Source organism: Pelophylax lessonae (genome assembly GCF_965119305.1).
Source record: "Pelophylax lessonae genome assembly, chromosome: 7".
Taxonomy (NCBI): Eukaryota; Metazoa; Chordata; class Amphibia; order Anura; family Ranidae; genus Pelophylax; species Pelophylax lessonae.
This window is the reverse complement of record NC_138774.1, coordinates 1,297,110-1,319,434: the sequence shown is the minus strand read 5'-3', so window position 1 is coordinate 1,319,434 and position 22,325 is coordinate 1,297,110. Positions and strand designations below refer to the sequence as shown.

Below are 22,325 nucleotides of genomic sequence, written 5' to 3'. Positions count from 1 at the left end.
GGGGAGGGGTGTGAGACCCATTACTGGACAGCGTTTGGATGGTGCCCTGAACCCATTTAATGTAACTCAATGGCTCTCCGAACTCCACATCAATCATACTGAGGGCCCATCATATGCCACAGAGATTGTATAAAACGGGCAAACTACATGGGCCCACATGCAGCAGATGGAGAAGAGACCCCAAAGAACCTACTGAACTACATGGGCCCACATGCAGCAGATGGGGAAGAGACCCCAAAGAACCTACTGAACTACATGGGCCCACATGCAGCAGATGGGGAAGAGACCCCAAAGAACCTACTGAACTACATGGGCCCACATGCAGCAGATGGAGAAGAGACCCCAAAGAACCTACTGAACTACATGGGCCCACATGCAGCAGATGGGGAAGAGAACCCAAAGAACCTACTGAACTACATGGGCCCACATGCAGCAGATGGAGAAGAGACCCCAAAGAACCTACTGAACTACATGGGCCCACATGCAGCAGATGGGGAAGAGACCCCAAAGAACCTACTGAACTACATGGGCCCACATGCAGCAGATGGAGAAGAGACCCCAAAGAACCTACTGAACTACATGGGCCCACATGCAGCAGATGGGGAAGAGGCCCCAAAGAACCTACTGAACTACATGGGCCCACATGCAGCAGATGGGGAAGAGACCCCAAAGAACCTACTGAACTACATGGGCCCACATGCAGCAGATGGAGAAGAGAACCCAAAGAACCTACTGAACTACATGGGCCCACATGCAGCAGATGGGGAAGAGACCCCAAAGAACCTACTGAACTACATGGGCCCACATGCAGCAGATGGGGAAGAGACCCCAAAGAACCTACTGAACTACATGGGCCCACATGCAGCAGATGGGGAAGAGACCCCAAAGAACCTACTGAACTACATGGGCCCACATGCAGCAGATGGGGAAGAGACCCCTAAGAACCTACTGAACTACATGGGCCCACATGCAGCAGATGGAGAAGAGAACCCAAAGAACCTACTGAACTACATGGGCCCACATGCAGCAGATGGGGAAGAGACCCCAAAGAACCTACTGAACTACATGGGCCCACATGCAGCAGATGGAGAAGAGACCCCAAAGAACCTACTGAACTACATGGGCCCACATGCAGCAGATGGGGAAGAGACCCCAAAGAACCTACTGAACTACATGGGCCCACATGCAGCAGATGGGGAAGAGACCCCAAAGAACCTACTGAACTACATGGGCCCACATGCAGCAGATGGAGAAGAGACCCCAAATAACCTGCTGAACTACATGGGCCCACATGCAGCAGATGGGGAAGAGACCCCTAAGAACCTACTGAACTACATGGGCCCGCATGCAGCAGATGGAGAAGAGACCCCAAAGAACCTACTGAACTACATGGGCCCGCATGCAGCAGATGGAGAAGAGACCCCTAAGAACCTACTGAACTACATGGGCCCACATGCAGCAGATGGGGAAGAGACCCCAAAGAACCTACTGAACTAAATGGGCCCACATGCAGCAGATGGAGAAGAGACCCCAAAGAACCTACTGAACTACATGGGCCCACATGCAGCAGATGGAGAAGAGACCCCTAAGAACCTACTGAACTACATGGGCCCACATGCAGCAGATGGAGAAGAGAACCCAAAGAACCTACTGAACTACATGGGCCCACATGCAGCAGATGGAGAAGAGACCCCAAAGAACCTACTGAACTACATGGGCCCACATGCAGCAGATGGGGAAGAGACCCCAAAGAACCTACTGAACTACATGGGCCCACATGCAGCAGATGGAGAAGAGACCCCAAAGAACCTACTGAACTACATGGGCCCACATGCAGCAGATGGGGAAGAGACCCCAAAGAACCTACTGAACTACATGGGCCCACATGCAGCAGATGGGGAAGAGACCCCAAAGAACCTACTGAACTACATGGGCCCACATGCAGCAGATGGAGAAGAGACCCCAAAGAACCTGCTGAACTACATGAGCCCACATGCAGCAGATGGGGAAGAGACCCCAAATAACCTACTGAACTACATGGGCCCACATGCAGCAGATGGGGAAGAGACCCCAAAGAACCTACAGAACTACATGGGCCCACATGCAGCAGATGGGGAAGAGACCCCAAAGAACCTACTGAACTACATGGGCCCACATGCAGCAGATGGAGAAGAGACCCCAAAGAACCTACTGAACTACATGGGCCCACATGCAGCAGATGGGGAAGAGAACCCAAAGAACCTACTGAACTACATGGGCCCACATGCAGCAGATGGGGAAGAGACCCCAAATAACCTACTGAACTACATGGGCCCACATGCAGTAGATGGAGAAGAGACCCCAAAGAACCTACAGAACTACATGGGCCCACATGCAGCAGATGGGGAAGAGACCCCAAATAACCTACTGATAGGATTTGGAGACACCCAAAGTTGCAGATAAACTGGAATTCTGCCATTGCCGCTCTCAGCAGTGATCAGCGACCATCTGATCCAGACTCCGCTTCACCCAGAGAAGCCGTTCTCAACACTTTCACCCCAGAGAACCCTTAAAATAATATTCAGGTCTAGGGGAACCCCTACTAAAACCAATTCATCGGGGGTCAGGGAAAACGGTGGACATGATCCTGCCAGTAAAAAGACACCCCTGCGGATTATTACCCTGACTGCCTATAGAGGAATCTGGGGAAACATGGAGTCCATGTCAGAGCAGCTTTACTTTTATCTTCTGTATTCAAATATTAAATGTATGAAGAGAGATCTGATTAAAGCTGGAGCAATCATAAAACCCTGGGGGAACCCCCTGCGCCAGCTCCAGGGGGTCAGGACCCCACAAAGGTTACCATACAGACTCCTAAAAGTGGGGGCAGGGGGATAGTAGAGCTCTAGTTGTACTCTGAACACCACAGCGTTCCTTGGACCAACTCAGCAGTGGAATAATTGGGGGAAGGGGGTGTAGAGCTCCAAGGAGCCCCTGAACTCTGCACTCTGCATGCAGCGCAGCCCCTGAACTCTGCACTCTGCATGCAGCGCAGCCCCTGAACTCTGCTCTCTGTATGCAGCCCAGCCCCTGAACTCTGCACTCTGCATGCAGCGCAGCCCCTGAACTCTGCTCTCTGTATGCAGCGCAGCCCCTGAACTCTGCACTCTGCATGCAGCGCAGCCCCTGAACTCTGCAATCTGCATGCAGCGCAGCCCCTGAACTCTGCACTCTGCATGCAGCGCAGCCCCTGAACTCTGCACTCTGCATGCAGCGCAGCCCCTGAACTCTGCTCTCTGTATGCAGCGCAGCCCCTGAACTCTGCATGCAGCGCAGCCCCTGAACTCTGCAATCTGCATGCAGCGCAGCCCCTGAACTCTGCACTCTGCATGCAGCGCAGCCCCTGAACTCTGCACTCTGCATGCAGCGCAGCCCCTGAACTCTGCACTCTGCATGCAGCGCAGCCCCTGAACTCTGCACTCTGCATGCAGCGCAGCCCCTGAACTCTGCTCTCTGTATGCAGCGCAGCCCCTGAACTCTGCACTCTGTATGATGCGCAGCCCCTGAACTCTGCACTCTGCATGCAGCGCAGCCCCTGAACTCTGCACTCTGTATGATGCGCAGCCCCTGAACTCTGCACTCTGCATGCAGCGCAGCCCCTGAACTCTGCACTCTGCATGCAGCGCAGCCCCTGAACTCTGCACTCTGCATGCAGCGCAGCCCCTGAACTCTGCACTCTGCATGCAGCGCAGCCCCTGAACTCTGCTCTCTGTATGCAGCGCAGCCCCTGAACTCTGCACTCTGTATGATGCGCAGCCCCTGAACTCTGCTCTCTGTATGCAGCGCAGCCCCTGAACTCTGCATGCAGCGCAGCCCCTGAACTCTGCACTCTGTATGATGCGCAGCCCCTGAACTCTGCACTCTGTATGATGCGCAGCCCCTGAACTCTGCACTCTGTATGATGCGCAGCCCCTGAACTCTGCACTCTGCATGCAGCGCAGCCCCTGAACTCTGCACTCTGCATGCAGCGCAGCCCCTGAACTCTGCACTCTGCATGCAGCACAGCCCCTAAACTCTGCACTCTGTATGATGCGCAGCCCCTGAACTCTGCACTCTGCATGCAGCGCAGCCCCTGAAGTCTGCACTCTGCATGCACTCTGCAATCTGCATGCAGCCCAGCCCCTGTACTCTGCACTCTGCATGCAGCGCAGCCCCTGAACTCTGCACTCTGCATGCAGCGCAGCCCCTGAACTCTGCACTCTGCATGCAGCGCAGCCCCTGAACTCTGCTCTCTGTATGCAGCCCAGCCCCTGAACTCTGCTCTCTGTATGCAGCGCAGCCCCTGAACTCTGCACTCTGCATGCAGCGCAGCCCCTGAACTCTGCATGCAGCGCAGCCCCTGAACTCTGCTCTCTGTATGCAGCGCAGCCCCTGAACTATGCACTCTGTATGCAGCGCAGCCCCTGAACTCTGCACTCTGCATGCAGCGCAGCCCCTGAACTCTGCTCTCTGTATGCAGCGCAGCCCCTGAACTCTGCACTCTGCAAGCAGCGCAGCCCCTGAACTCTGCAATCTGCATGCAGCGCAGCCCCTGAACTCTGCACTCTGCATGCAGCGCAGCCCCTGAACTCTGCTCTCTGTATGCAGCGCAGCCCCTGAACTCTGCACTCTGCAAGCAGCGCAGCCCCTGAACTCTGCAATCTGCATGCAGCGCAGCCCCTGAACTCTGCACTCTGCATGCAGCGCAGCCCCTGAACTCTGCACTCTGCATGCAGCGCACCCCTGAACTCTGCACTCTGCATGCAGCACAGCCCCTGAACTCTGCATGCAGAACAGCCCCTGAACTCTGCATGCAGAACAGCCCCTGAACTCTGCCTGCAGCGCAGCACCTGAACCCTGCACTCTGCATGCAGCGCACCCCTGAACTCTGCACTCTGCATGCAGCACAGCCCCTGAACTCTGCACTCTGCATGCAGCGCAGCCCCTGAACTCTGCATGCAGCACAGCCCCTGAACTCTGCACTCTTCATGCAGCGCAGCCCCTGAACTCTGCACTCTGCATGCAGCGCAGCCCCTGAACTCTGCACTCTGCATGCAGCGCAGCCCTGAACTATGCACTCTGAATGCAGCACACCCCTGAACTATGCACTCTGCATGCAGCGCACCACTGAACTATGCACTCTGCATGCAGCGCACCCCTGAACTCTGCACTCTGCATGCAGCGCATCCCTGAACTCTGCACTCTGCATGCAGCGCACCCCTGAACTCTGCGTTCTGCATGCAGCACACTCCTAAACTCTGCGTTCTGCATGCAGCGCACTCCTGAACGCTACACTGCATGTAATGCACTCCTGGTATTTAATGCCCCTTTAAGATCCTCCCACTCTTAGTGAAATTTGACCAAACCCACTATTTGATGTGGTTTGGAGGATGTATGTGTATGAGGGGGGAAAGGTTTTGGGGGGTTGTGGTTGAGTTCCTGTACCTATTTTTTTGAGAAAAAATCCCTGGTTCTCGTACTTTTTAATGCATTTGGCCTTTCCTTATGAATCGTGTTTGTGACTTTGTGAAGCATTTTTGGAGGGTCTTCCACAGCGTCGGGTTTGATTTTGAAACTCTTGCCAAGTTCGCTACTATTTATGGCCATGTATTGTGCTATGTTGCTTTATTTCTCCATACAAGTCACGTGTACTCATGGTAACGACATCTCAGATGATCCCACCAAGCTATTCTTCCCTGAAAGCACGCAGTATATGACCAGTTTATGGGTATGAACCCGTCTACACCAACCCCCAACCCAGATGGAGCGCCTCCACCACCAACCCCCAACCCAGATGGAGCGCCTCCACCACCAACCCAGATGGAGCGCCTCCACCACCAACCCCCAACCCAGATGGAGCGCCTCCACCACCAACCCCCAACCCAGATGGAGCGCCTCCACCACCAACCCAGATGGAGCGCCTCCACCACCAACCCCCAACCCAGATGGAGCGCCTCCACCACCAACCCAGATGGAGCGCCTCCACCACCAACCCCCAACCCAGATGGAGCTCCTCCACCACCAACCCCCAACCCAGATGGAGCGCCTTCACCACCAACCCCCAACCCAGATGGAGCGCCTCCACCACCAACCCCCAACCCAGATGGAGCGCCTCCACCACCAACCCCCAACCCAGATGGAGCGCCTCCACCACCAACCCCCAACCCAGATGGAGCACCTCCACCACCAACCCCCAACCCAGATGGAGCGCCTCCACCACCAACCCCCAACCCAGATGGAGCGCCCCCACCACCAACCCCCAACCCAGATGGAGCGCCTCCACCACCAACCCCCAACCCAGATGGAGCGCCTCCACCACCAACCCCCAACCAAGATGGAGCGCCTCCACCACCAACCCCCAACCCAGATGGAGCGCCTCCACCACCAACCCCCAACCAAGATGGAGCGCCTCCACCACCAACCCCCAACCCAGATGGAGCGCCTCCACCACCAACCCCCAACCCAGATGGAGCGCCTCCACCACCAACCCCCAACCCAGATGGAGCGTCTCCACCACCAACCCCCAACCAAGATGGAGCGCCTCCACCACCAACCCCCAACCCAGATGGAGCGCCTCCACCACCAACCCCCAACCCAGATGGAGCGTCTCCACCACCAACCCCCAACCAAGATGGAGCGCCTCCACCACCAACCCCCAACCAAGATGGAGCACCTCCACCACCAACCACCAACCCAGATGGAGCGCCTTCACCACCAACCCCCCAACCCAGATGGAGCGCCTCCACCACCAACCCCCAACCCAGATGGAGCGTCTCCACCACCAACCCCCAACCAAGATGGAGCACCTCCACCACCAGCCCCCAACCAAGATGGAGCGCCTCCACCACAAACCACCAACCCAGATGGAGCGCCTCCACCACCAACCCCCAACCCAGATGGAGCGTCTCCACCACCAACCCCCAACCAAGATGGAGCGTCTCCACCACCAACCCCCAACCAAGATGGAGCGCCTACACCACCAACCCCCAACCCAGATGGAGCGCCTCCACCACCAACCCCCAACCCAGATGGAGCGCCTCCACCACCAACCCCCAACCCAGATGGAGCGCCTTCACCACCAACCCTCAACCCAGATGGAGCACCTCCACCACCAACCCCAAACCCAGATGGAGCGCCTCCACCACCAACTCCCAACAAAGATGGAGCGCCTCCACATTCTGCTGCCTATGAGGTGGTAAGAAGGCTGAGCTGAGGCCTACATCCATGTCAGACATAACCACATAACAAGCAGATGACGGCAGACATTCTCCAAGCGCTGGACAGACAAGAAGAGGATAACTCTGACTGGTTATTATGGGCTTCCCAAACTGTCCTGGGTTTTTACAGATAAAACCCACCCCAAATATTGTCCAATGATATAAACACAAATAGGGTGACCAACAAGAGACATCCAACACCTCAATGGGAGGACCCAGAAAAGATAAATCCATATCCCAGATAGGTCCTTTTTATACGGACTTTATATCTAGAGTCATGAGAAACAAATATCCACATTAGAGGCAGAGAGTATCCGCACAGCCAAAGCCTGACCATCAACCAAGAAGAGCAAAAAACTTTGTGCCCACCTAACCTGACCATTGATGAAGCAGAGAGTTGGAGGGTCTGTGGACACCCAGACACTGACCATCAATGAAGGAGAGTCACAGGATCTATGAACACCCAGACATTGACCATCAATGAAGGAGAGTCACAGGATCTATGAACACCCAGACACTGACCATCAATGAAGGGGAGTCACAGGATCTATGAACACCCAGACATTGACCATCAATGAAGGAGAGTCACAGGATCTATGAACACCCAGACACTGACCATCAATGAAGGAGAGTCACAGGATCTATGAACACCCAGACACTGACCATCAATGAAGGGGAGTCACAAGATCTATGAACACCCAGACACTGACCATCAATGAAGGGGAGTCACAGGATCTATGAACACCCAGACACTGACCATCAATGAAGGGGAGTCACAAGATCTATGAACACCCAGACACTGACCATCAATGAAGGGGAGTCACAGGATCTATGAACACCCAGACACTGACCATCAATGAAGGAGAGTCACAAGATCTATGAACACCCAGACACTGACCATCAATGAAGGAGAGTCACAGGATCTATGAACACCCAGACATTGACCATCAATGAAGGGGAGTCACAGGATCTATGAACACCCAGACACTGACCATCAATGAAGGAGAGTCACAGGATCTATGAACACCCAGACATTGACCATCAATGAAGGAGAGTCACAGGATCTATGAACACCCAGACACTGACCATCAATGAAGGAGAGTCACAGGATCTATGAACACCCAGACACTGACCATCAATGAAGGGGAGTCACAGGATCTATGAACACCCAGACATTGACCATCAATGAAGAAGAGTCACAGGATCTATGAACACCCAGACACTGACCATCAATGAAGGGGAGTCACAGGATCTATGAACACCCAGACATTGACCATCAATGAAGAAGAGTCACAAGATCTATGAACACCCAGACACTGACCATCAATGAAAGAGAGTCACAGGATCTATGAACACCCAGACACTGACCATCAATGAAGGAGAGTCACAGGATCTATGAACACCCAGACACTGACCATCAATGAAGGAGAGTCACAGGATCTATGAACACCCAGACACTGACCATCAATTAAGAAGAATCACAGGATCTATGAACACCCAGACACTGACCATCAATGAAGGAGAGTCACAGGATCTATGAACACCCAGACACTGACCATCAATGAAGGAGAGTCACAGGATCTATGAACACCCAGACACTGACCATCAATGAAGGAGAATCACAGGATCTATGAACACCCAGACACTGACCATCAATGAAGAGGAGTCACAGGATCTATGAACACCCAGACTCTGACCATCAATGAAGGAGAGTCACAGGATCTATGGACACCCAGACACTGACCATCAATGAAGGAGAGTCACAGGATCTATGAACACCCAGACACTGACCAACAATGAAGGAGAGTCACAGGATCTATGAGCACCCAGACACTGACCATCAATGAAGGAGAGTCACAGGATCTATAAGCACCCAGACCCTGACCATCAATGAAGGAGAGTCACAGGATCTATGAACACCCAGACACTGACCATCAATGAAGGAGAGTCACAAGATCTATGAACACCCAGACACTGACCATCAATGAAGGAGAGTCACAGGATCTATGAACACCCAGACACTGACCAACAATGAAGGAGAGTCACAGGATCTATGAGCACCCAGACACTGACCATCAATGAAGGAGAGTCACAGGATCTATGAACACCCAGACACTGACCATGAATGAAGAAGAGTCACAGGATCTATGAACACCCAGACACTGACCATCAATGAAGAAGAGTCACAGGATCTATGAACACCCAGACACTGACCATCAATGAAGAAGAGTCACAGGATCTATGAACACCCAGACACTGACCATCAATGAAGGAGAGTCACAGGATCTATGAACACCCAGACACTGACCATCAATGAAGAAGAGTCACAGGATCTATGAACACCCAGACACTGACCATCAATGAAGGAGAGTCACAGGATCTATGAACACCCAGACACTGACCATCAATGAAGGGGAGTCACAGGATCTATGAACACCCAGACACTGACCATCAATGAAGAAGAATCACAAGATCTATGAACACCCAGACACTGACCATCAATGAAGAAGAGTCACAGGATCTATGAACACCCAGACACTGACCATCAATGAAGAAGAATCACAGGATCTATGAACACCCAGACACTGACCATCAATGAAGAAGAGTCACAGGATCTATGAACACCCAGACACTGACCATCAATGAAGGAGAGTCACAAGATCTATGAACACCCAGACACTGACCATCAATGAAGGAGAGTCACAGGATCTATGAACACCCAGACACTGACCATCAATGAAGAAGAGTCACAGGATCTATGAACACCCAGACACTGACCATCAATGAAGAAGAGTCACAGGATCTATGAACACCCAGACACTGACCATCAATGAAGGAGAGTCGCAAGATCTATGAGCACCCAGACACTGACCATCAATGAAGGAGAGTCACAAGATCTATGAACACCCAGACACTGACCATCAATGAAGGAGAGTCACAAGATCTATGAACACCCAGACACTGACCATCAATGAAGGAGAGTCACAAGATCTATGAACACCCAGACACTGACCATCAATGAAGGAGAGTCACAAGATCTATGAACACCCAGACACTGACCATCAATGAAGAAGAGTCACAGGATCTATGAACACCCAGACACTGACCATCAATGAAGGAGAGTCGCAAGATCTATGAGCACCCAGACACTGACCATCAATGAAGGAGAGTCACAGGATCTATGAACACCCAGACACTGACCAACAATGAAGGAGAGTCACAGGATCTATGAGCACCCAGACACTGACCATCAATGAAGGAGAGTCACAGGATCTATGAACACCCAGACACTGACCATCAATGAAGGAGAGTCACAAGATCTATGAACACCCAGACACTGACCATCAATGAAGGAGAGTCACAAGATCTATGAGTACCCAGACACTGACCATGAATGAAGAAGAGTCACAGGATCTATGAACACCCAGACACTGACCATCAATGAAGAAGAGTCACAGGATCTATGAACACCCAGACACTGACCATCAATGAAGAAGAGTCACAGGATCTATGAACACCCAGACACTGACCATCAATGAAGGAGAGTCACAGGATCTATGAACACCCAGACACTGACCATCAATGAAGAAGAGTCACAGGATCTATGAACACCCAGACACTGACCATCAATGAAGAAGAGTCACAGGATCTATGAACACCCAGACACTGACCATCAATGAAGGAGAGTCACAGGATCTATGAACACCCAGACACTGACCATCAATGAAGGGGAGTCACAGGATCTATGAACACCCAGACACTGACCATCAATGAAGAAGAATCACAAGATCTATGAACACCCAGACACTGACCATCAATGAAGAAGAGTCACAGGATCTATGAACACCCAGACACTGACCATCAATGAAGAAGAATCACAAGATCTATGAACACCCAGACACTGACCATCAATGAAGAAGAGTCACAGGATCTATGAACACCCAGACACTGACCATCAATGAAGGAGAGTCACAAGATCTATGAACACCCAGACACTGACCATCAATGAAGGAGAGTCACAGGATCTATGAACACCCAGACACTGACCATCAATGAAGAAGAGTCACAGGATCTATGAACACCCAGACACTGACCATCAATGAAGAAGAGTCACAGGATCTATGAACACCCAGACACTGACCATCAATGAAGGAGAGTCACAGGATCTATGAACACCCAGACATTGACCATCAATGAAGGAGAGTCACAGGATCTATGAACACCCAGACACTGACCATCAATGAAGGAGAGTCACAAGATCTATGAACACCCAGACACTGACCATCAATGAAGGAGAGTCACAGGATCTATGAACACCCAGACACTGACCATCAATGAAGAAGAGTCACAAGATCTATGAACACCCAGACACTGACCATCAATGAAGAAGAGTCACAAGATCTATGAACACCCAGACACTGACCATCAATGAAGGAGAGTCACAAGATCTATGAGCACCCAGACCCTGACCATCAATGAAGAAGAGTCACAAGATCTATGAGCACCCAGACACTGACCATCAATGAAGGAGAGTCACAAGATCTATGAACACCCAGACACTGACCATCAATGAAGAAGAGTCATAGGATCTATAAACACCCAGACACTGACCATCAATGAAGGAGAGTCACAAGATCTATGAACACCCAGACACTGACCATCAATGAAGAAGAGTCACAGGATCTATGAACACCCAGACACTGACCATCAATGAAGAAGAGTCATAGGATCTATAAACACCCAGACACTGACCATCAATGAAGGAGAGTCACAAGATCTATGAACACCCAGACACTGACCATCAATGAAGAAGAGTCACAAGATCTATGAACACCCAGACACTGACCATCAATGAAGAAGAGTCACAGGATCTATGAGCACCCAGACACTGACCATCAATGAAGGAGAGTCACAAGATCTATGAGTACCCAGACACTGACCATCAATGAAGGAGAGTCACAAGATCTATAAACACCCAGACACTGACCATCAATGAAGGAGAGTCACAGGATCTATAAACACCCAGACACTGACCATCAATGAAGGAGAATCACAGGATCTATGAGCACCCAGACACTGACAATCAATGAAGGAGAGTCACAGGATCTATGAACACCCAGACACTGACCATCAATGAAGGAGAGTCACAAGATCTATGAACACCCAGACACTGACCATCAATGAAGGAGAGTCACAGGATCTATGAGCACCCAGACACTGACCATCAATGAAGAAGAGTCACAGGATCTATGAACACCCAGACACTGACCATCAATGAAGAAGAGTCACAAGATCTATGAACACCCAGACACTGACCATCAATGAAGGAGAGTCACAGGATCTATGAGCACCCAGACACTGACCATCAATGAAGGAGAATCACAGGATCTATGAGCACCCAGACACTGACAATCAATGAAGGAGAGTCACAGGATCTATGAACACCCAGACACTGACCAACAATGAAGGAGAGTCACAGGATCTATGAACACCCAGACACTGACCATCAATGAAGAAGAGTCACAAGATCTATGAACACCCAGACACTGACCATCAATGAAGGAGAGTCACAGGATCTATGAGCACCCAGACACTGACCATCAATGAAGAAGAGTCACAGGATCTATGAGCACCCAGACACTGACCATCAATGAAGAAGAGTCACAAGATCTATGAACACCCAGACACTGACCATCAATGAAGAAGAGTCACAGGATCTATGAGCACCCAGACACTGACCATCAATGAAGGAGAGTCACAAGATCTATGAGCACCCAGACACTGACCATCAATGAAGGAGAGTCACAGGATCTATGAACACCCAGACACTGACCATCAATGAAGGAGAGTCACAGGATCTATGAACACCCAGACACTGACCATCAATGAAGGAGAGTCACAGGATCTATGAACACCCAGACATTGACCATCAATGAAGGAGAGTCACAGGATCTATGAACACCCAGACATTGACCATCAATGAAGGAGAGTCACAGGATCTATGAACACCCAGACACTGACCATCAATGAAGAAGAGTCACAAGATCTATGAACACCCAGACACTGACCATCAATGAAGGAGAGTCACAAGATCTATGAGTACCCAGACACTGACCATCAATGAAGAAGAGTCACAAGATCTATGAACACCCAGACACTGACCATCAATGAAGGAGAGTCACAAGATCTATGAGCACCCAGACACTGGCCATCAATGAAGGAGAGTCACAAGATCTATGAACACCCAGACACTGACCAACAATGAAGGAGAGTCACAAGATCTGTGAACACCCAGACTCTGACCATCAATGAAGGAGAGTCACAAGATCTGTGAACACCCAGACTCTGACCATCAATGAAGAAGAGTCACAGGATCTATGAGCACCCAGACCCTGACCATCAATGAAGGAGAGTCACAAGATCTGTGAACATCCAGACTCTGACCATCAATGAAGGAGAGTCACAGGATCTATGAACACCCAGACACTGACCAACAATGAAAGAGAGTCACAGGATCTATGAACACCCAGACACTGACCATCAATGAAGGAGAGTCACAGGATCTATGAGCACCCAGAGACTGACCATCAATGAAGGAGAGTCACAAGATCTATGAGCACCCAGACACTGACCATCAATGAAGGAGAGTCACAGGATCTATGAGCACCCAGAGACTGACCATCAATGAAGGAGAGTCACAGGATCTATGAACACCCAGACACTGACCAACAATGAAAGAGAGTCACAGGATCTATGAACACCCAGACACTGACCATCAATGAAGGAGAGTCACAGGATCTATGAACACCCAGACACTAACCATCAATGAAGGAGAGTCACAGGATCTATGAACACCCAGACACTGACCATCAATGAAGGAGAGTCACAGGATCTATGAACACCCAGACACTGACCATCAATGAAGGAGAGTCACAGGATCTATGAACACCCAGACACTGACCATCAATGAAGGAGAGTCACAAGATCTGTGAACACCCAGACTCTGACCATCAATGAAGAAGAGTCACAAGATCTATGAACACCCAGACACTAACCATCAATGAAGGAGAGTCACAGGATCTATGAACACCCAGACACTGACCATCAATGAAGGAGAGTCACAGGATCTATGAACACCCAGACACTGACCATCAATGAAGGAGAGTCACAGGATCTATGAGCACCCAGACACTGACCATCAATGAAGGAGAGTCACAAGATCTGTGAACACCCAGACTCTGACCATCAATGAAGGAGAGTCACAGGATCTATGAACACCCAGACACTGACCAACAATGAAGGAGAGTCACAGGATCTATGAACACCCAGACACTGACCAACAATGAAGGAGAGTCACAGGATCTATGAACACCCAGACACTGACCAACAATGAAAGAGAGTCACAGGATCTATGAACACCCAGACACTGACCATCAATGAAGAAGAGTCACAAGATCTATGAACACCCAGACACTGACCATCAATGAAGGAGAGTCACAAGATCTATGAACACCCAGACTCTGCCCATCAATGAAGGAGAATCACAGGATCTATGAGCACCGAGACATTGACCATCAATGAAGGAGAGTCACATGATCTATGAGCACCCAGACATTGACCATCAATGAAGGAGAGTCACAGGATCTATGAACACCTAGACATTGACCATCAATGAAGAAGAGTCACAGGATCTATGAACACCCAGACACTGACCATCAATGAAGAAGAGTCACAAGATCTATGAACACCCAGACACTGACCATCAATGAAGGAGAGTCACAGGATCTATGAGCACCCAGAGACTGACCATCAATGAAGGAGAATCACAGGATCTATGAGCACCCAGACATTGACCATCAATGAAGGAGAGTCACAGGATCTATGAGCACCCAGACATTGACCATCAATGAAGGAGAGTCACAGGATCTATGAACACCTAGATATTGACCATCAATGAAGAAGAGTCACAGGATCTATGAACACCCAGACACTGACCATCAATGAAGGAGAGTCACAAGATCTATGAACACCCAGACACTGACCATCAATGAAGGAGAGTCACAGGATCTATGAACACCCAGACACTGACCATCAATGAAGAAGAGTCACAGGATCTATGAACACCCAGACACTGACCATCAATGAAGAAGAGTCACAAGATCTATGAACACCCAGAGCCTAATCCTCAATGAAGAAAAGTCAAGGAGTCTGAGAACATCCACAGCTTGACCATTAATGAAGGAAAGTTGAAGGGTTTGAATGCAACCAGAGCCTGACCATCAATGAAGAGGAGTTGAAGGGTTTTCACACAGCCAGATCCTGGCTATCAATGAAGGAGAGTCTAAGAATATCCCAGAACCTGACCATTGATGAAAGAGAATTGGAGAGTCTGAGCATACTCAGATCCTGACCCTAACCCTCATACTCTCCTTCATTGATGATTAGGCTCTGGTGTGTATAGAACCTCCGTCTCTTCTACATTGATGGTTAGGCTCTGTTTGTGTGTAGATCCTCTGACTCCTTAATTGATGGTCAGGCTGTGGGTGTGCGTGGACCCTCTAACTCTTCTACATTGATGGTCAAACAAGGAATATGTGTAGACCCTCTGAATCTTTCCCGTTGATGATCAGGCTCTGGGTGTGTGTAGATCCTCTGACTCTCCTTCCTCAATGGTTTGGCTCTGGATGTACGTAGATTCTCCTACTGATCTACATTGGTGGTCATGCTTTGGGTGTACGTAGATCCTTCTAATCTTCTAAAACCTCCAACTCTCCTACATTAATGGTCAGGCTTTCTGTATTCATAAATTCTCTGACTCTTTTACATTGACGATCAGGCCCTGGGTGTGTGTGTAGATCCATCAACGAAGGAGAGTCAAAGGATCTATGCACACGCAAGACCTGATCATCCATGAAGGAAAGTCTAAAAACATCTAGAGCCTAACCATCTATGAAGTAGAATTGGAGCATCTGTGCAGACTCAGTGCCCAACTATAACTCTCAAACTCTACTTCATCAATGATCAGGCTCTGGGTGTGTGTGGACCTTCCAACTCTTCTAAATTGATGGTCAAACAAGGAATATGTGTAGACCCTCTGAATCTTTCCCAATGATGGTCGGGCTCTGGGTGTGTGTAGATCCTCGGACTCTCCTTCCTCAATGGTTTGGCTCTGGGTGTTCATAGATTCTCCTACTGATCTACATTGGTGGTCATGCTCTGGGTGTACGTAGATCCTTCTAATGTTCTACATTCATGTTCATGCTCTGGGTGTACGTAGATCCTTCTAATCTTCTACATTGATGGTCATGCTCTGGGTATACGTAGATCCTTCTAATCTTCTACATTGATGGTCATGCTCTGGGTATACGTAGATCCTTCTAATCTTCTACATTGATGGTCATGCTCTGGGTATACGTAGATCCTTCTAATCTTCTACATTGATGGTCATGCTCTGGGTATACGTAGATCCTTCTAATCTTCTACATTGATGGTCATGCTCTGGGTGTACGTAGACTGTCTGACTGTCCTTCACTGATGGCCAGGCTTTGGGAGTGTGTGGATCCATCGAAGAAGAGTCAAAGGACTGAAGCACACCCAGGACCTAACTGTGCATTAAGGAGAGTTAGAGAATCTATGCACACCCAGAGCCTAACTATCAGTGGAGGAGAGTCTAAGAACATCTAAAGCCTAACCATCAATTAAATAAAGTCAAAGCACCTACACAGAGCCTGACCATAACCCTCTGACTCTCCTTCATCGATGATCAGGCTCTGACTGTTCTTAGACCCTCCAACTATTCTACATTGATGATCAGGCCCTGGATGTGCAAATAACCCCTGACTCTCCTTCATTGATGGCCAGGCTCTGGGTGTGTGTATATCCATCAATGAAGAAGAGTCAAAGGATATGCACACTCAGACCCTGATCATCAATGAAGAAGAGTCAGAGGGTCTGCACACACCCAGTCCCTGACCATCAATAAAAAAAGAGTTGGAGGGTCTGCACACACCTAGTCCCTGACCATCAATGAAGAAGTGTCAGGGGGGTCTTTGCACACCCAGAGCCTGACCATCAATGAAGAAGGATCGGAGGGTCTGCACACACCTAGTCCCTGACCATCAATGAAGAAGTGTCAGGGGGGTCTTTGCACACCCAGAGCCTGACCATCAATGAAGAAGGATCGGAGGGTCTGCACACACCCAGTGCCTAACCACCCACCTTCTAGCTTGAATAAGCTCAAAAATCACAAAGCTCTGTGAATAATATGGCAAGAACCCCTAATAAACATGTTTTGGGGTCTAATGGCACTGAGGGACCTCTCTTTGTAAATTAATATTTAAACTGGAATCTAAAACCCCATAATAAAGAGACAACATTCTATGTACAGTGGACACATGAACACATACAATTCCCCCTCCCCCATGCTTTCTTGTAGGCCTCACTCACCTTCTGCAAGCTGCTCGGGTTCAGCTGGGTCTTGTCAATGATCTTTATGGCAACCTGAAGAAGTAGAAGAGACGGAGGAGACTGAGGACAATGAAAGAAGATTCACCCCGAGTTTCCCACTAATGTGTGTTCTGGGGAGGAGAAAATATGGCCACTGGTTTCCATGGGACCATACGGACCCAGGTCATACATATGGGGAATGGGACAATACGGCCCACGAGGAATGGCACAATACAGACCCAGGCCATACATATGGGCAATAGGCCAATAGGCACCCAGGCCATACATATGAGGAATGGGACAATACAGACCCAGGCCATACATATGGGGAATGGGACAATACCCACCCAGGCCATACATATGGGGAATGGGACAATACGAACCCAGGCCATACATATGGGGAATGGGACAATACAGACCCAGGCCATACATATGGGGAATGGGACAATACCCACCCAGGCCATACATATTGGGAATGGGACAATACGCACCCAGGTCATACATATGGGGAATGGGACAATACAGACACAGGCCATGCATATGGGGAATGGGACAATACGCACCCAGGCCATACATATGGGGAATGGGACAATACGCACCCAGGCCATACATATGGGAAATGGGACAATACGCACCCAGGCCATACATATGGGGAATGGGACAATACGCACCCAGGCCATACATATTGGGAATGGGACAATACAGACACAGGCCATGCATATGGGGAATGGGACAATACGCACCCAGGCCATACATATGGGGAATGGGACAATACGCACCCAGGCCATACATATGGGGAATGGGACAATACAGACACAGGCCATGCATATGGGGAATGGGACCATACGCACCCAGGCCATACATATGGGGAATGGGACAATACGCACCCAGGCCATACATATGGGGAATGGGACAATACGCACCCAGGCCATACATATGGGGAATGGGACAATACGCACCCAGGCCATACATATTGGGAATGGGACAATACGGACCCAGGCCATACATATTGGGAATGGGACAATACGCATCCAGGTCATACATATTGGGAATGGGACAATACGGACCCAGGCCATACATATTGGGAATGGGACAATACGCATCCAGGTCATACATATTGGGAATGGGACAATACAGACACAGGCCATGCATATGGGGAATGGGACAATACGCACCCAGGCCATACATTTTTTAAATGAGACAATACGGACCATTAGAAATTGGACAATACGGACCCAGGTCATACATATGGGGGATGGGACAATGTGGACCCAGGCCATAAATACGGGGAATAGGATAATACAGGCCCAGGACATATATATATATATGGGGGGTGGGACAATACAGACCATTAGAAATGGGACAATACAGACCCAGGCCATACATATTGGGAATGGGACAATACAGACACAGGCCATACATATTGGGAATGGGACAATACGCACCCAGGCCATACATATGGGGAATGGGACAATACGGACCCAGGCCATACATATTGGGAATGGGACAATACGCACCCAGGCCATACATATGGGGAATGGGACAATACGAACCCAGGTCATACATATAGGGAATGGGACAATACGGACCCAGGCCATACATATTGGGAATGGGACAATACAGACACAGGCCATACATATGGGGAATGGGACAATACAGACACAGGCCATGCATATGGGGAATGGGACAATACGCACCCAGGCCATACATTTTTTAAATGAGACAATACGGACCATTAGAAATGGGACAATACGGACCCAGGTCATACATATGGGGGATGGGACAATGCGGACCCAGGCCATAAATACGGGGAATAGGATAATACAGGCCCAGGACATATATATATATGGGGGGTGGGACAATACAGACCATTAGAAATGGGACAATACAGACCCAGGCCATACAAATGAGGAATGGAAAAATACGGACCCAAGTCATACATATGAGGAAAGGGACAAAACAGACCCAGGCCATGCATTACTCAAAAGACTTCTTGAAATCCATAGCAACCACTTAATTTCCTCCAACCAGGAAAGAGAGAGTTAGATTGGTTGCTATGGGCATGGCAGGTCGTTCTTAATTAAGATAAGACCTTTGTAGCAGAAACATGCACATCGATCTCCCCATCCCCTTCTCACCTCTCTTCCCGTCAAGACATGTCTTGCCAATTTCACTTTAGCAAAGTTCCCCTTGCCGATGGTCCTCAGGAGCCTGTAATTCCCGACATGTGGCTCCTCGGGGGCGGAGCTTCTGGACCGAGCTCCTGGGGGGCGGGGCGGCCAGGAGGAAGCGGCGGAGCCTTTCTCTGAGCGGGTGGAGCCAGTCTGAAGGACAGCAGATGAAAAGACAAGACGTTCTCCAATGAAATTCTCATGAATGGAAATCTGAAGCACGAAATGTGCGCTTCTATAAATAAAATCCTTTCATCCGGCTAAAAATAAGATTCCGCTTCTCACAAATTACCCGCCCCCGATCGGCAGTCGCGGTGAAGCAGACCCCGTAATGAGATCCGCCTCCACTTATTAATTAAATCTGCCCGTTTCTGCCTCCTCCACGCACAATCTTCATTGATATGTCAACTTGCGGTAAACAAGACTTTCCCCCTTTACAATCCCACACGCTCCTTCAGGGCGACGCATTGCTTCCACCGCCGGTGGTAAATCGCCCTGGCAATGGCAGCCTCCCCCCCCCCCACCTCCTGCTGAGACCTGTGCCCTCTGAGGCCTCCATTTTCTTGGAACGTCATGTGACCTCCAACGTATAGAAGCCACAAAAACAAGAGAAGGGCGCAGCGACCTAATGCAATACTATTGAAGAATAAAAGGTTTCGAGGGTGAACCCTCTTCCTCAGAGCCCAGGGGGTTCACCCTTGAAACGCGTTGGTCCAGCCATTACGGATGCCATCTGGTCTTCCTGCAGCATTGGATTAGTCCAGGTCCTGGAGGCCACCGGTCTATGCAGTATTTTAGTACATTTGTCTGTGAGTATGATGGATGTTACCTTTTACTGGTATTGCACGAGGTTGGTGGCTCCTTCTCTTGGTCTGGTGGCTTCCTTGGGGACACCCAATGGTCCTGAGAGGGTGGCCGGACCCCAGGTGCCATCAAAGTCTAGGATTGGCTCCTTTTCCCTGAGCATAGCACCTGAGCGTAGGTTGTGGATTGTATAGGATGGTCCTCCTGTATTCCTGAAGACCCATCTGGGCAGCTTCCAACCCAATTCCCCGAGACCTGCCCGTGATTGACCCCCCCCCCCCACACACACTGCCCAACGTAGACCAATCACAGCCAATCCCAAACAACCTGCCCGGAATTCCCCAGCAAAATGAAAAAAAAAAAACAGAAAATCCCACATTTCCAGGTAATGAGATGCCTACCTTGGCGTAGCTGGATGTGCCCCCCCCCCACCCCCCTGGATGTGCCCCCCCCCACCCCCCCCCACAATGGAGATGAATGGTGCCCCAGGGCGAGAGCTCTCACCGTGTCATTGATCCTCTCACTGCCCGTGGAAGCACGAGACATCTTCAGGCCAGGAGAGACAGCCCACCGGGGGTCAGTCAGACATGGTGGCCCCCCGTCAGCGGCGCCGGCCCCTGCGCACTCTCAGAATAGGGCCCTTCGGCGTTGTGTCTGTGGCCCCGGCCCCTCCAATAGCATTCCTCTGCACTCTATAGGGAGGATGCTGTCACACACCGAGGATGTCTCTCCATCATGGAAGCTCGCTAGGCCCAAGGTCTGACGCTCTAATCTCTGCGCTCTCTCAGCCCAGCAGCCGTCTCTCCATCCCGGCCGATCGTTCCTCCCAGGGCCCTCTCATCGGCTTCTCCCCTCCCCGGTACCAGCAGCGGTCTCTTCCTCCCCAGCTGTCTCTCTGGGATGGGCTCCGCTCTCAGACACCCCCTCCCCCTCTCCAGCCTCTTAAACAGACAGTCACCTCCAGATCCTGACAATGAATGGGAGGCGGGGGAGGGGGAGGAGAGCACTGCAATCTGCACACATTCCCCAATACAATGTAACAAACGGATATTATATCTTATATTGTAACACTTTCTGCGCCCTCCGGATATTATATTGTAACATTATCTGCCCCCCCAGGTATTAGACACTTATATTGTAACATTATCTGCCCCCTCCGGATATTATATTGTAACATTATCTGCCCCCTCCAGATATTATATTGTAATATTATCTGCCCCCTCCGGATATTATATCGTAACATTATCTGCCCCCTCTGGATATTATATTGTAATATTATCTGCCCCCCCAGGTATTAGACACTTATAATGTAACATTATCTGCCCCCTCCGGATATTATATCATAATATTATCTGCGACTCCGGATATTATATTGTAATATTATCTTCCCCCCCAGATATTATACTCTTATATTGTAACATTATCTGCCCCCTCCGGATATTATAAACTTATATCGTAACATTATCTGCCCCCTCCGGGTATTATATTGTAATATTATCTGCCCCCCCCTAGATATTATACACTTATATCGTAATATTATCTGCCCCCTTCCGGATATTATACTCTTATATTGTAACATTATCTGCCCCCTCCGGATATTATATCGTAAAATATTATCTGCCCCCCCCCAAGATATTATACTCTTATATTGTAATATTATCTGCCCCCT

The 22,325-nt window shown here is 49.9% G+C and overlaps 1 protein-coding gene across 2 annotated transcripts in view; it reads right to left on the bottom strand.

Annotated features, from left to right (window-relative positions):
- The window catches only part of MARK4 (microtubule affinity regulating kinase 4), a 95,047-nt gene extending 73,379 nt beyond the window's left edge, over positions 1-21,668 (bottom strand). The window contains exons 1-3 of one of the 2 annotated variants that reach the window (XM_082262858.1): positions 21,161-21,668; positions 19,820-20,005; positions 17,682-17,735 (exon numbers count right to left, since the gene is read on the bottom strand). In XM_082262858.1, coding sequence (XP_082118984.1) covers positions 17,682-17,735; positions 19,820-20,005; positions 21,161-21,202 — 282 coding nt within the window. In that variant the 5' untranslated portion in view covers positions 21,203-21,668. The remainder of the gene's footprint in view (positions 1-17,681; positions 17,736-19,819; positions 20,006-21,160) is intronic. The other variant, XM_082262859.1, reaches the window with a different exon arrangement.
- Between the last annotated feature and the right edge of the window lie 657 nt (positions 21,669-22,325).